At 38.6% G+C, this 16,115-nt stretch overlaps 1 protein-coding gene across 1 annotated transcript; it reads right to left on the bottom strand.

Moving 5' to 3' along the window:
* Window positions 1–3,696: 3,696 nt before the first annotated feature.
* LOC137609534 (myosin heavy chain, fast skeletal muscle-like) lies at window positions 3,697–15,033 on the bottom strand. Its single transcript, XM_068336618.1, has 40 exons — window positions 14,924–15,033; window positions 14,584–14,806; window positions 14,252–14,395; window positions 14,001–14,157; window positions 13,849–13,876; window positions 13,655–13,766; window positions 13,478–13,570; window positions 13,325–13,388; window positions 13,140–13,238; window positions 12,952–13,055; window positions 12,730–12,868; window positions 12,535–12,653; window positions 12,275–12,424; window positions 12,015–12,185; window positions 11,625–11,931; window positions 11,245–11,312; window positions 11,045–11,132; window positions 10,836–10,953; window positions 10,183–10,306; window positions 9,965–10,101; window positions 9,584–9,839; window positions 9,153–9,395; window positions 8,881–9,057; window positions 8,588–8,733; window positions 8,385–8,475; window positions 7,908–8,297; window positions 7,496–7,622; window positions 7,249–7,367; window positions 6,668–6,864; window positions 6,393–6,576; window positions 6,129–6,294; window positions 5,894–6,018; window positions 5,495–5,803; window positions 5,206–5,409; window positions 5,000–5,125; window positions 4,716–4,886; window positions 4,504–4,608; window positions 4,325–4,420; window positions 4,091–4,222; window positions 3,697–3,800 (listed from the first exon to the last, which is right to left on the bottom strand). Exons 2-40 carry the CDS (start codon window positions 14,785–14,787, stop codon window positions 3,780–3,782), a joined length of 5,811 nt encoding a protein of 1,936 aa, XP_068192719.1. The 5' UTR covers window positions 14,788–14,806; window positions 14,924–15,033; the 3' UTR covers window positions 3,697–3,779.
* Between the last annotated feature and the right edge of the window lie 1,082 nt (window positions 15,034–16,115).

A 16,115-nucleotide genomic window follows, 5' to 3' on the forward strand; every position in this document is an offset into this window, starting at 1 on the left:
GGATTCTTATTATTTCATAGTGACTGTCAAGTCTGAACACTTCAAACATTGGGATCTCTTGCCAGCAGTATCTGCAGCAGAGTACTTGAATTCCTGCTGTGGCTTTGAGATTATATTAAGCCAATTGTCATTCCACAACAGTGAGTGCTTCAACATTACAAATGTCATTGGCTAACTGTTAAATCCTTCCATAATCTCAATGTGTCAGTGGCATCAATTTTGCATTCTTTTTTAACTGATTTGTGCTACTGATCTAACTGGACTGCTTGAGAAGATGTAGTTCTATAGTTCTACAGTAAAATAATAATAATAATAATAATAATAATAATAATAATAATAATAATAATAATAATAATAATAATAATAATAATAACAATAAATCTATGTATCTACCTTTTTTGTAGTAGACAGTACCGTATACTTTTGACGTTGATAGTATTTTTAAGTGTTTCTAGTTTCATCACCATGTCAACGAGAACGGTCACCTTCTTGAGACGCGCGTCTCCAGAGCTCCTCCGCGACCTTAAGATGAAGACGTCGGTCTGAGGATTCACACGTGCATGACGTTAGCATAATACGGAAGTGCATATTTGTACACGCACGTGTGTCACGTCTGTGGGTGACGCCTGTGTTTGACACTTGCTTGTTTTCAGATGTCAGCAGAAAGTCTCGCGAGGCTTGAACTTCAGACGGACGCACGAGAGAGGAAGTGTGTGTTGGCGGTACGTCATGACTTTATCAACACAAAAGGGAATCATTCAAAAGATTGACGGGGTTATCCTCCGTCAACGCTGCCCAAAAGGCTATAATGTGCTGATATCAGTTTATGTTCTATGTGTAGACTTGTCATGTCAATGTCAACCAGCAGGACAGACAGATATCATTTACAGACTCATGGCCCTGATTTACTGACCTGGAACTCTGGGATGTCAGTGTGGTACTGAGCTTCTTGAGGTGGACATGTGAGTGTTGGCCCATTCGTGCTTACTGACTCCTTGCCCTAGGTAGAGGAAATTAGTTACTACTGTATTACAGCTGTGAATGGTCATATTAATAGCTAAATATTGCAGTGTGGTTGGATTTGTCCGTTTTGTAAGCTCTTAGCAGCTTGCTACTGCTGCTCACAGTGTGTTCTGTATGTTCAATTTAGAACAGGCATAGTTAAGAAGAATGAGTATCGTTCCCTCTCCGTCTCTCTCTCTCTCAATATATATATAATATATATATACTGTATATATATATACACTGTGTATATATATATGTATATGTGTGTGTGTGTATATATATATATATATATATATATATATATATATATATATATATATATATATATATATATATATAACACACACACACATATGTACTGTATATGTATAATGAAAAAACTAATTTCCCCACAGGGATAAATAAAGTAAATGACTTCTTCTTTCTTCAAATGAACAAATATTTTACCACAGTATGCTCATTGACCATCTTAAAGTTTGGATTTGGGAACATGCCCTCCTCTCCATGTATAGAGAAGATGTTTGGGAATATTGTACTGAAATGACTCATATCTTGATGTGTACCAAAATACATTGTGTACATATACTGTATAAATCTTTTTTTTAAAAATTCATATATTGATATTTCACTCAAATTCCTGTATCGTGGCACATCATAAATACCTCATAACACAGCCATGAAAATAGTGCGGAAAATGGTGTAAAGTATATTAATTTATGACAATATTATGTTCAAATATTCTTGATTGTTGGTATACTAAAAGCTTAGTACTGCATACCATTAGAACTTCAGTACAACTCATTACATTTTAAATTTACTATTTTAAATGAAACCATTTTAAGAATATGCCATTTAAGGTAATCAGCTAAGCCCTTTTGATTTTTTTAAAATCACAGTCAGTAATGAATTTTAAATATAAACAAGCATTAAATATCAAGTTTATAGTTACAGGATATGGCTGCTACAGGCTGCTAGTCTTTTCATTAATGTGAAAAGTGTTCTAAAGTTTTTTGGAATGGACCATAATAAGGATTGCCAACTGAGATAAACTAACACCAGAAACATTTTCCTCATAAATTTCATCAACATTGTGCTTTGAGAAATGAAAATTATGCAATTTTGGAGTGGAAAGTTTTAACATACTGTCTGAATGATTGACTGCCAAGCAATTTAAGAAAGGAAACATCTTGGGCCTTTTCCAGGCTGGTTTAATATTTGCCAACTTACCAGTCAGTCAGGAGGTATTACTAAAATAAATCCTGCTAAGGCAGGGAGCAGTAGTTTAATACTTGGCAAAGATAGTGGGATATATTTATAGTACTTATTTAGATATGTTTTAACATCATAGCTCATATTTAATAAGATTTTAATTTGCAACAATTTTCTTTTATACTGCCAAATGTACTGAAATAAAAATAACAAGATGTTATCAATATCACCCTCCAGAGTAGGATGACTTGATAGAATTTTTCAGCACCATAAGACAAAACAGCTAGTGAAAATCAGAAACTGGGAAAAATGTATCCATTTAAGCTAAAAGTCAGTCATTTTGACCAGGGCCAGAATTGAAACCACTGTTGCCAGAGGTCTGCATTATTTGGATTTGGGAACAATAACAGTAGGTGGTTTTGGCCTGAATCAAAGTGCACATGATTCAGTTTGTTCACTGTGTGAACATGACACATCTTTGAAAATGAATTTAATTGACTAAGGAGCAATAGTCAAACCATTTTAAATATTCCCATATTCCCAAACCAGTCAAACTATGTAAGGATTCCATTAAGATATGGTGAGGATGCCAAGGTAGAAATGGCTTAATTTTAACTACAGTACTACTTTACCAAAATAACTCATAACTAATTTAAGGGTATGAAAAAGTCGTCATAAGAGAGATATCAAATGTAAGTATTATATATTTTGATGACTGCCCACAATTTCCAATTAGGATAAAGTGTTAGGCACACAGCATGATCGAAAATAGAAAGTTGTCTTAGTGTCTGGCCTCGTGTCAAGAAAGCATATGACATGTTGATGACAGAGACTTCTGGAGTGTGTATGACCGTGTATGCTTTTGTATGCATATGTTTGTGTATTTACATTTGTAAAAAAATAAAGGGTTCATTTGTATCTGTTTGAAATTACTTTCTGATATACTGTATTATTTTGACAGATTCAATGACATGTATAGCCATGATAAGGACATGAGAAATTATGTGACTTTCACTGGATAGAAACAGGTTACGAAGCTCAGTTAGTTGGCTAGACTTTATGCAGGTCTGTTAAGAAAGGCTTATGCTACTATAAAAAGTATTTACAGACTTTGGCTTTATCTTTGTAGAATTGTTTGTCTCAGAACCTTATTCTGGTATTGTTATATTTTATGTAATTTAGGTTATCAGGTTTTAATAAATCTATCACATGGTAGTTAGATGGTTTCATCTGTAATTGAATATGAATGAAATATGAAAAATGATTTACATAGGACCTGTAGCTGTGTGAATTGAAGGAAGATAAAAGTAGTTACTAACCCTTAAGTTGCAGGTCACTAAAATATATTTTCTCTAAACTAACAAGTAATTATTTACCAATTCTGTATTTATACACACAGTATTAGTATTAGTTTAAATCAAGTATCTGTTACCAATACTGTCTTGTTTTGTGTGAATATGACAAAAAGGGAAATAGACAGTGCCTTTTGAGAAATGCTTAGCATTTATTTGCAGACAAAAATTTACAGGGATTGATTTTGAATTCCCTCCGTTGGATCTTGGAATTTACTCAGCAGAGTCACCTCCCTGAAAAGAACAAAGTAGTTAGTAGATACAAGAAGAAAGATTGCATTAACACTCAGAATGTGATTAAATAAAATGCAATGTGATATTCTTTGTCCCAACAAATCTACAACAAATGTGGTTACTTCTGCAAAATCATTTTGAATGGTTTAAAAATACAGTAGGTCCCTAATTTCAGAGCCAGGTTTGTAGTTAGAATTGATGTGTTTGAATTTGGAATGTAAATTTCATGGTGACATACAGTGTATGTGCGGCATATGGTTGATTCACCACACTAAAAAAACAATAGTTACCTTTCCAGCATCACGGCTCTTGGCTCTCAGCTTGTTGACCTGGGACTCAGCGATGTCAGCACGCTCCTGAGCTTCCTCCAGCTCATGCTGAACCTTCCTGAACCTGGACATGTGAGTGTTGGCCTGCTCCTCCTGTGAAGGGAATGGGATTGTATAAATGTAGTTATAAGACAGGTAATGACAGTATTCTGGAAGCTAAATTAAATGATTATCATATAAATGCTTATGACTTACAGCCTCCTCAGCCTGTCTCTTGTAAGCCTTGACCTTGAGCTGCAGTTTGTCCACAAGATCCTGGAGTCTGATTCCATTCTTCTTGTCCTCCTCAGTCTACACAGATACAGGCTCATTCAGTGAGTGATGAAGAACCAAGTATTATAGAGACGATAGGGTAGTTTTTCAGGAGGAATTACCTGGTAGGTCAGCTCCTTCACTCTCCTCTCATATTTGCGGACACCTTTGACAGCATCAGCTCCACGCCTCTGCTCACCCTCAACTTCAGTCTCCAGCTCACGCACCTGGAGGGTAATGATAAAGAACAGAAAGAAAAACAACCTTCATCGGGTGCTTTTAAGCTTGACATTAATGATGAAACTGCTGTTTGAGTTTCATGTATATTACATACCCTGGACTCCAGTTTCTGGAGCTGCTTCTTGCCACCCTTCATGGCGAGATTCTCAGCCTCATCCAGACGGTGCTGCAGGTCCTTGACTGTGACCTCCAGGTTCTTCTTCATCCTCTCCAGGTGAGAGCTGGTGTCCTGCTCCTTTTTCAGTTCCTCGGCCATCATGGCAGCCTGAATTAAAAAAAGGTTTGTCCTTTTATAATCTATAATAAATATCCAGCAAATGATAATACTGCATTGAAAGTAGAACAAAAACAACAGATAAATACGAGACGTAAACTCACATCAGTGATAGCCTTTTTGGCCTTGTCTTCAGCATTCCTAGCTTCCTGAATTGAATCATCCACTTCGCCCTGAACCTGGACAAGGTCAGCCTCCAGCTTCTTCTTGGTGTTCATAAGACTGGTGTTCTAAATGTTTAAGAATAGTCATGTTTAGAATAATAATTTCAGTATTTTCCTAAAGCTATTTTCTTGTAATGAAAATGAACCTGAGAGTGGAGGAGTCCAACACGCTCACTAGCGTCAACCAGCTCCTGCTCAGCCACTTTACGTCCTCTCTCTGTCTGTTCCAGAGCGGCTCTCAGCTCCTCAATCTCAGCTATCATCAGACCATTTCTGCGCTCCACCATGGCAACCTGCTCCTTCATGTCTTCCTGTCCTCTGACTGCATCATCAAGATGCAGTTGGGCATCCTGGGAACATAAAATAAAGAATATTCATTGAATGCAAACTCTTTATACTAGAAATGCACACTTCGGGCAATCAGACATAGCTGACCTTGAGTTGTCCCTGGACATTCCTCAGCTGTTTCTGGGCCTCAGCAGCCTGCCTGTTGGCATGGCTCAGCTGAATCTCCATCTCATTCAGGTCTCCCTCCATCTTCTTTTTAATTCTCAGGGCATCATTCCTACTCCTGACCTCAGAATCAAGAGTGCTCTGCATGGAGTCAATCACCCTCTGGCTGTTCCTCTTGATCTGCTCCATCTCCTCATCCTTCTCTGCCAACTTCCTGTCAACCTCACCTTTGACCTGGTTGAGCTCAAGTTGGACACGGAGAATCTTGGACTCCTCGTGTTCCAGGGTACCCTAAAAGGCCCCAAACATAAGAAGTTGCTGTTTTGCATAAATAATTTCAATGATGAATTGGATAGTTGAATATTATTATAATGATTTTACCTCGGCTTCCTCTAGTGCTGACTGAATTTCAGACTTCTCAGTCTCCACAGTCTTCTTGGCTTTCTCCAGCTCATGGATGCTCTTTCCAGTCTCACCAATCTGTTCAGTCAGGTCTGAGATCTCCTCTATAGAGGAACCAAAGCAGTAACTTAAAGTCTATGCAGTACACATTACACGAAAGAATTGTTATGTCAAAATTTCTCAAAGGCCACATTAAATATAAGAGTTTACATACGCTGCAGGTTCTTGTTCTCTCTCTTCATGGTCTCCAGATGATCCAGAGCCTCCTCATAAGAGTTCTTCATCTTGAACAGTTCAGTGCTAAGAGAACGAGCCTCTTTCTGAGCTCCTTCCAGCTCTGCTTGGCCCTCCTCATACTTCTGTTTCCATTCTGCAAGGACCTACAATTAAAATTAATATTAATAAATGACAAATTAGTTCCTAAAGCATATATTTATGGTATTTAAAAAAAAATCACAAAAATCAAATTATGACTAACTTTATCAAAGTTCCTCTGCTTCTTGTCGAGGTTGGCAGCCAGAGAATTGGCTCTCTCCACATCAATCATGAGGTCCTCCACCTCACCCTGAAGCCTCTGTTTGGTCTTCTCCAAAGATGCACACTTAGAGTTGACTGCCTCAATGGATTCCTCAGCATCCTGCAGGCGCTGGGCCAGCTTTTTCCTTTAGGGAGAGGAAATACGTTTGTGACAAAATGAAATACAACAGAAACAACAATTAAAGTGTCGAAGAAAGAGCAGAATAGGTAATTTACTTGGCATCCTCCAGCTCCTCAGTGCGCTGAATGGCATCAGTCTCATATTTGCTTCTCCACTGAGCCACCTCACTATTGGCCTTGGACATTCCACGCTGCAGCTCAGCCTTGGCCTCCTGCTCCTCCTCAAACTGCTCTCTGAGCAGATCACAGTCATGGCGGGATGACTGAACAGCATGAGCCAAGGCGTTCTTGGCCTGATGAGCACACACTTCGTGTCAGTGATTCATTTCAAGAACCTAGGGTGCTATATGCTACATCCAAATGCTGTTCAGATAATTAAAGTACTCTGAGTGACTCCCTTTGAATAATTATTGTGTATTTTCCTACACGTGCTTTATCATATCTAAAGCATATTTGTCCCAACAGCAGTCAAACAAAATATTCTCAGATGATTTTTCTTACTCTTTAATAGCTCCAAATTGGATCATTGGTTTTTTGATAATGGAAAAAAATCATTGTGTATTTTTTTGTCCATGTATGTACTGCATGTTATATACAGTAATAAAAGGTGATACTCAGTGGAAAGACCAAAAAATAGCTTGTTATATTCTGAGAGTAAAAGAAATTAATTTTCCTACCTTCACTTCCTCCTCAACGTGTCTCTTAAGCTCCTCAATCTGCTGAGTGAAAGCCTGTTTGCCTCTGGTCAGCTGGGAAACAAGTGCTTCCTTCTCCTCGAGCTGGCGAGAATATTCACCTGAATGACACAATATTCATGTGTTATGAGGATAGTGTTTACATTTCTTAAAAAATTCGTCTTTTATGGTTAATGTTTCATGTATGGCAAATCTGCCTATACATTGGTTTTAATTACAGTGTACTGACCATTCTCTGTCTGCAGTCTGGCCCTCTGTCCATTAATGTCGTTCAACTGACGGACATTTTCATCGTTTTTGGCTTTGAGCTCACTCAACTGGTCCTCAAGAGTTCTGCACATTTTTTCCAAGTTACCCTATAAACAAAGAAGCAGTATGCATTAAGAAGATAATAATTTCAACCATTCAAATGTTTAGCATTACAATTTTATAGTAGTATATTAAAATCACTGAAATCCTCATCCTCAAAGGTTGAATCAGAGGCTATATGACAATTTACACAAACATATTTTTTCCTAATTTAACAATGATAATTTAAGATAGTTAAGCTCTTAGGATTGCTTTATTTTAACCATTCGTATATATCTGCCTTTGTATTCCTTGTGTGCCAAAACAAGTCTCACTTATGACAAATCACATACCTTAGCCTTGGCAACAGCCTCCATGTTGCTAGACAGGTCATCAATCTCCATCTTATACTCGCTCTTCTCCTTCTCCAGCTTCTGCTTGACACGCTGGAGGTTGTCGATCTGCTCTCCCAGCTCTGCAACACTGTCAGCCTGCTTCTTGCGGAGAGCAGCAGCTGTGGATTCATGCTGCAGGGTTGACTCCTCAAGATCACGGCGCAGCTTCTGGAACTCAGCCTCACGCTTCTTGTTCATCTCAATCTGAGCAGCTGTTGCTCCACCAGCTTCCTCAAGCCTCTCGCTGATCTCCTCCAGCTCCCTGGAGAGGTCAGCCCTCTGTTTCTCAACCTTAGCCCTAGCAGCCCTCTCAGCCTCAATCTCTTCCTCCAGCTCCTCAATACGAGCCTAGATTTGATAATATCAAATGAGGTATTAACTTGGAGCATGGTGGTTTTGATTCGCTGTATTTATTATCCAAGTTAAATACATTACCTGGAGCTCCTTGATCTTCTTCTGAAGCTGAGCACCAAGAGACTGTTCATCCTCAATCTTGCTGAGGAGCTGGCTGGTCTCGAAGTCTTTCCTTGATTAGGATACCAAGAACACTTTTAGTGTCACCATCTGTTTTGTTATTGAAGTTCAGTGTGTGAAATGCTGAAAAGAAAATGGAACACCCAACACAAAGAAACCCTTACTTCTTGATTTTCTCCTCAGATTGTTGTTTGTCATTCTCCAGATCCATTATGGATTCCTGGGCCAGTTTCAGATCTCCCTCAAGCTTCCTCTTGGCTCTCTCAAGGTCCATGCGGAGCTTCTTCTCTTGTTCCAGTGATCCCTCGAGCTATCAGATGAGAATCCATGTTAGCTGATTTATGTATTCAAAAGACTTAGAATCAGGACCAAATACTAAATGATTCCACATATAAAAAATGAGAAAATTAAAATCAACTTCACCATATAAACAAATTCAAAATAAATGTTGTCATACATCATCCACTTGCTGCTCCAGCTTTGTCTTGGCCTTGGTCAGAGTGTTGACTTTGTCTTCCTCTGCCTGGAGGTCATCCAGTGTTTGCTGGTGGCTCTCCTGGAGGGCCTTCTTCTCCTTGGTCAACTTGGCAATAGACTCATCTTGAGATGCCATCTCCTCTGTCAGGTTTTTCACCTAGAGTCAAGGGACATGTTAATAAGTCCCATCACATTATATTGTGTTGCATATACAGTATATATTAACAAGTGTAGTTTAGAGATGATTTGAACCTTGTTTTCTGTGGCATGTTTCTCCTTCTCCACTTTAGCCAGGGTAAGCTCCAGGTCATCAATGTCTTTCTTCAGCTCAGAGCATTCATCCTCCAACTTCCTCTTCTTGGCAGTCAGCTCAGCATTGATTTCCTCTTCATCCTCCAGTCTCTCAGTTGTCTCTTTGAGTTTGGCTTCAAGCTGGATTTTGCTCTTGATGAGCCCTTCACACCTCTCCTCAGAATCAGACAGGTTCTCTACTTCCTAGCAGATTAGAGATGCAATATGGAGGTGTTTTCCATGTAAGATTTCAATATTTAGCGGACTGTGACTAGATATGCCATTTTTATGTATTCAGTATACTTAAAAAGTGAGAGTATTACTTCAAGTTGAGATGTGCATGTTTGACAAAATGTTATCAAATGCACAGTCACGAAAAGTTTCTTACTTACTGAAGCCACTTGAAGTTGCAGGTCATTCTTTTCCTGCAGCAGGGAAACCATCTTTTCTTCCAATTCCTTCTTCTTGGCCAAAGCAGTTGCCAGGTCTGATTTCATTTTATCATAGTTCTCCTTCATCTGCTGCAGCTCCTTCTCAGTCTCAGCGCTCTTCAGAAGAGGCTTGATCTTAAAGTACAGTTTCAGCCATGGCCAATTCTTCACATTCATGAATGAACGGACGTTGTACTGGATGCTGTAGATCGACTCTCTATGATATAAATATGACCAAAGTATCAGTTATTTTGTAGTGGATATTCACATATCCAAAGAGTTAAAGTCTTCCGAGACATTCTTCAAATGAACAGAACACAGTGTGTGATACTATAATCCTACCTCCTCTGCATCATCTTAACAAACTCCTTCCTCATGACATATCCTCTGCAGAGAGCCTGAGTCATCGTCACCAGCTCAGCCAGTTTTTCATCTCTCATCTCCTCCAGTGTACCCAGCAGACCAGCTTTGAAGAACACCTGTTATGTTACAGAGACAATGTAATCAGTTACACATACACCAGGACAACTGCACAGGTAATGCAGCCACTGTGGACGTACCTTTGTGTGCCCAAACTTGTACTGAGTGTGGTCCACATCGATGGAGCCCAGCAGCTTCTCTGAAGCTTTCTTGTTGTCAATGAACTGTCCCTCAGGGATGACACTGGCATTCAATACTTTGTATCTATAAGAAAAAAGCGATGTCATTTATACTGTATGTTTTACTTTTACCTTTGTATTCAGGTTGATCTTCAATTAAATAGGTCACTCGGAGTGTCCATCTCTGTGGCAGAAACAAAATTCCTCTTGTACATTCAGATTTTGTGTTGAACATAAACATTTCTGTATGATTATAAAATATTTTCATATTTTGCGGAACCACTTTTTGTTGTCACATATTTCTCTCTTTAACTCTCACTTTTTTGATTGGTAAACCTGTTAACCCATGGATGTCTCTATAAATCGTTGACTGACGTCTAAATTTTTTCCACTTTTTCCATGACAGGGAAGAGTTGTTTATGTTTCTACACAGTGATTAGGGTCCCCTTCAAATATTCATGGCTTTTTTTTTTCCCTGTATTGTCACCATTCCAATAAGTTTCAGGAAAATCAAGCCAGTTTGTATTTTAGTATTACTGCTAAGAACCAAAAAAACAAAGTATCAGACTGAAAAATGTTAACTCTTCGTCACGCGCGTTTACAATGAGAGTCACCTCTGCTTGAAGTCACCGTAGAGGATTCTGCTGGGGAAACCCTTTCTGCAGATTCTAATACCTTCTAGCACACCATTACATCTCAGCTGGTGGATGACCAAGAAGTTCTCCATAAGACCTGTAAATTGCGAAGTCATTGCCGTCATTAAACATTTTTCCACATTTATGTCTTACACAAACCAGAGTTTAGTTGTTTATTTCCTTTTTACCTGGGGTCTTAGACTCATTGGGAATCAGGCAGCGCACAAAATGAGGGTGAGTGCTCCTCAAATTGGTCATCAGCTTACCCAAGTTCTCCTGTGGGTCATCATCATAGGATAACAAGTCATCAATTCTTCACCTCAGATTTTTAATTTTAATTAATGTATTTATTCATGAATATATTACACAGCATATATGAAATACACACTCTGAAAAGAGCAGACACAGTCTGGAAGGAACCACCCTTCTTTTTACCACCCTTCTTGCTTGCAGCCTCTGATTTGTAAAAAAAAAAAAAAAAAGTTATGTCTGTCAATAAATAACAGTACAGCAATGGTTTTGAGTTTTCTTTTCTGTAATATGTTTTAAATTCACAGTAGTATACAAAGCTGATAGCCACCATCAGGCTTGACCTGAATGAAACATGACCTCTGTAAAGACAATCCTACTACACCCCCTGTAACGTTGAAAACTGCATTTTCTGATTTGATAAAAACATCTAATAAATGTATGTAAACAATGGCAGTTACTCTCTTTAAATGTTTAGTAGGATGAAACATCAGTACGAAGTTAACACATATTTCTTACCTTCAGCTCCTGCATGAGTGGCATACAGGAAGGAAAGCAGTTTGTTTGAAGCCTTCTGATAGAGCTGAACAACTGAGTCATTCAGGGGGTCCTTGTTCTTGTCCAGCCAGCCACTGATATTGTAGTCCACTGTACCAGCATAATGAACCAGGGAGAAGTGAGCCTCAGCCTTGCCCTTTCCAGGCTTTGGCTTCTCAAAGGCCTTTGTCTTGCCAAGATGCTGATCGTGCAGCTTGTTCTTGAAAGTTGTGTCAGAGGCTTTTGGGAACATGCACTCCTCTTCAAGGATGGAGAAGATGCCCATTGGCTGAGAAATTTTATGATAAATGTAAAGGAAGCACATAATGGCCCACGGATCGAGAATTCAGACAGACCATTGTAATTTCTTACCTTCTCAATAAGCTCAATGCAGGCAGCCAAGTCCATACCAAAGTCAATGAACTCCCATTCAATGCCCTCCTTCTTGTACTCCTCTTGCTCCAGGACAAACATGTGGTGGTTGAAAAACTGTTGCAGTTTCTCATTGGTGAAGTTGATGCAGAGTTGCTCCAAGCTGTTGAACTACAGGATACAGGCAGACACTCATGTCATTGGGCATGAAGCGTTGATATACTGTATTACCACTGCTGATATATTTTTATTGAACTCACATCAAAGATCTCAAATCCAGCAATATCCAACACTCCAATGAAGAACTGTCTTGGCTGCTTTGTGTCCAGCATCTCATTGATACGGATGACCATCCACAAGAACATTTTCTCATAGATGGACTTGCAGAGAGCGCTGACAGCATTGTTAACCTAGACATTATGGTTTTAATCAATGGACTTGATGAAGAAATGGCAATACCAGACAAAATAATGTCTCATTGTTTTTGTCTTTTTCAATCATTACATTTTCATTTTATTACCTGTGGCACTGTCTGACCTTTGGTCACCATCTCATTTCCGACCTTGACTCTTGGGTAGCACAGACATTTTAGCATATCGGCTGAGTTCAGGCCCAGGAGGTAAGCGATTTTATCGGCCACTGGTGAGGAGAAACATATTTAGCATGCAATACATGCAACATTTTACACATCAGAATAAAGACTTTTTGCAATTACCCTCATTGCCATCAGGTTCAGCCTGCTCCTCACGCTGCTTCTGCTTGAATTTCATGTTGCCATGATGCATCACAGCGCCAGTCAGCTTGTAGATGCCCAATTTCTCCTCAGCAGTGAAGCCCAAGATGTCAATGGCAGACTGGAAAACACATCAGCTACTATTAGAGGTACATGAAACATTTCCTGTAGTATTCTATCTATTTAGTCAAAGTGTTGTCTTACATCTGTTGCATCAAACTCCTCCACATCATTGATGCTCTTGACAGTGATTTCACCCTGACTGATCATTGGGTAGTCATAGGGGTTGGTGGTGATCAGAAGAGCCTCTACAGAAAAAAGAGAACATATTAACATATTTTGTTCTTATCGTACTTTTTAAACTTCTATTTCAAATTTGACTAATAAGTTACCCAGGAGCTCAGGCCTGTGGCCAGTCATCAACTGATAGAAGATATGGTAGCTCCTCTCGGCAGACAGCTGGAAGGTGACTCTAGATTTCTCCAGCAGATCTATCATTCAGATGAGAAAAGTAACATTGCCATATTGCACGTTGCTTTACAGCTGAATCTATATTCACACTCTGGTTTAAACTTACATGTTTCAATATCTGCTGAGGAGAGTTTGCCGGAAGTGCCAAAGTGGATCCTGATGAATTTACCCTAAACAGATCATTGTCAAGATTTGTTTTCGGCAATTGTTTGTTTAGGTAGTTTGCAAAATGTTTCTAGCCTTTTCTGCTATTACTTACAAAACGAGAGGAGTTGTCATTCCTCACAGTCTTGGCATTACCATAGGCCTCCAGCAGAGGGTTGGCTGCAACAATCTGGTCTTCAAGGGAGCCCTGGAAAAGAAGATTTGAGTCACTCGAGTGAAGCAAAGCAATTTTCTTCTTGGAAATAATATTATCCTAAATAACCTAATTTACCTGCATTTTGCCAGGTGTGGCCTCCTTTTTAGCTGCTCCAATAGCTGCAATTGTTGCAAAGTACTGGATGACACGCTTGGTGTTGACGGTCTTTCCGGCACCAGACTCTCCACTAAGGGATAAGAGACACATTTTCAACATTCCACTTAAGTCTTTACATTTGTAAAGATTTGGCATCACTGTTTTATACTCACGTAATCAGGACAGACTGGTTCTCACGATCTGAAATACAAACATGCGTGCCTCATGTGAGTTCCATTTTTATTTTTCTTCAAGAAGCTTATCTGTACATTATATTTTACTTATTTTCAATTGTGTATTTCAACATAAACAATTTTAGTCTTACCAGTGAGCATGAACTGATAGGCATTGTCAGAGATGGAGAAGATGTGGGGTGGAGCCTCAATCCTCTTTTTGCCTCTGTATGCTGCGACACACACAGCGTCATACACTGGAAGCCACTTGTAGGGATTCACGACCACGCAGAACAATCCAGAGTAGGTCTGTAATAGTGAGTAGTATAAATACATGGTTACATAAACAAATTTAGATGTACTGTATATACAATCAATTTTGTATTATATAATCAAAACATACGTAGATCATCCATGATGCATAACGTTCTTTGAGGTTATACAACACACAAGGTTCATTGAGGTGGGTCATCATGGCCATATCCTCAATCTTGTCATACTTTGGAGGGTTCCTGGGATGGATGTCATCCTCTTTTACAGTAAGAGACTGAGTGGAAAATACAAAAAATCACTTTACTAGGGATGCTAGTTTGATTTTGTTAGTGTCATTTGAAGTACTATAACAAATACATTGTTCACGGAACTAAATGTTAATATTACACTGAACAGAAATGTTCTTAAATACAAATCAATTGAGCAGCATTGTTGAAAAGTATTAAATAATGAGCGGCTTACCTTTCCACTATCGGTGTCCACTGTAGCTTTGCCACCCTCTCTTTTGACGAGTTTACCCTTGAGGTACATCTCATCAGTGTCAGCCACAAAGAAGGCGGTTTTGGCATCAAAAGGAGCTGTTTGAGCCTCAATCCTCTCCTTCTCTGTCTTGCGGAGGTAGATGGCCGCTGGGCCATAGGCCTCCATCTCTGCGTCTGTGCTCATTGTGGCACTTCAGTGGAGACTGAAAAGTGAACTAAGTGTTAACATATTATTCAATTGATGGTGGGGATTATATATAAAGTACCAGTCAATGTTTTGACTTTTGAATAGTACAGACTATTTATCTTAGTTCTCTTACCTCAGCTTCCTTCAAAAACGAAAAAAGTGGAATGGTCTCCGAAGGAGTTGTAGAATGCTGTAAAAATGAAATTAATTATTCAAATGAAATAATTTTAATGACTTAATTTAATTGGGATTTAGAAACTCAGCTCATTAGATAGCAAATGAGAATGACTGTGGTAAAATGTGTTCAGACTCAAATCATACACAGTATGCTTAAGTCATGTTCAGTTACATGATTGAAGTTAATTAGTTTCACATTTCCTCAGCTTCTCTGATAGCCAAAAGAATAAACCAGCTCTTCATGATGATTTACTGTGTATATGATGAGACAGTATGCACATTAAAGAGTTCGGTACGGAGGGACTTTGTGAGTTTTTCTGGAAAACTCTAATAAAGGAAATTGTTTTGAAAAAATGTTCACTCAAGACAGATATGATAACCAAATAACTTGACAATGCGAACAATAGGCATAAGCAATAAGCAACTTCACTGACTAATATGTTAGAATGCAAGGAGAGGTCACACTGCAGATACTCACCTGTGTGGAGCCTATCAGTTCATGCAGAAGTCCAGAGCTACCTCTTTTATAGAGGGTGGGAGTGCCAGGTCAGCAGGAGTCTGTCGCTCTGTTTGGGCATCATGTCTTTTCAACCCGTTGCTTTTTTTATGGCATGGACATATGCAGCGGTGGTTTGCATAATTATTTGTGACTACTGTTTTTTTTTAATCATTAATCTATAAAAATATTATTATGACATAGTGTGGGTGTTTAAATTTGGAAAAAAAAATTAAACAGAAGACATGTTAGATATGATCCCATTTTCTCTATCCATTCATAAATCCCAGTGGACCAAATAAAAATCAAAGGCTTGCAGTTCTCAATGTCTATGCAACAATGCCTCCAAAGTTCAGACACAACGTGTAATTTACTTCAGAGTGTAGACTATGGTTTATTTGTAATTTCAAGTATTATATTTCTATTTTTAAAGCTTTTGATTTTAAATATCTTGTGAACAACAAAATCTTTTTTCTTTTTAATTAATTGTCAGTGTTGGGGTTAGCTTTGGACAGCCGTCTAAATTCCATTAGTATTCAATTGCAGGACACTTGCACATTTGAGATCCCTTAAATGTCACTCCTCAATGACAGTAATATAAAACAACTGTCAGCATGTTAATTAAATCTGAAATGAAATTAATATTTGACAT

Source organism: Antennarius striatus, chromosome 16, assembly GCF_040054535.1.
Source record: "Antennarius striatus isolate MH-2024 chromosome 16, ASM4005453v1, whole genome shotgun sequence".
NCBI lineage: Eukaryota > Metazoa > Chordata > Actinopteri > Lophiiformes > Antennariidae > Antennarius > Antennarius striatus.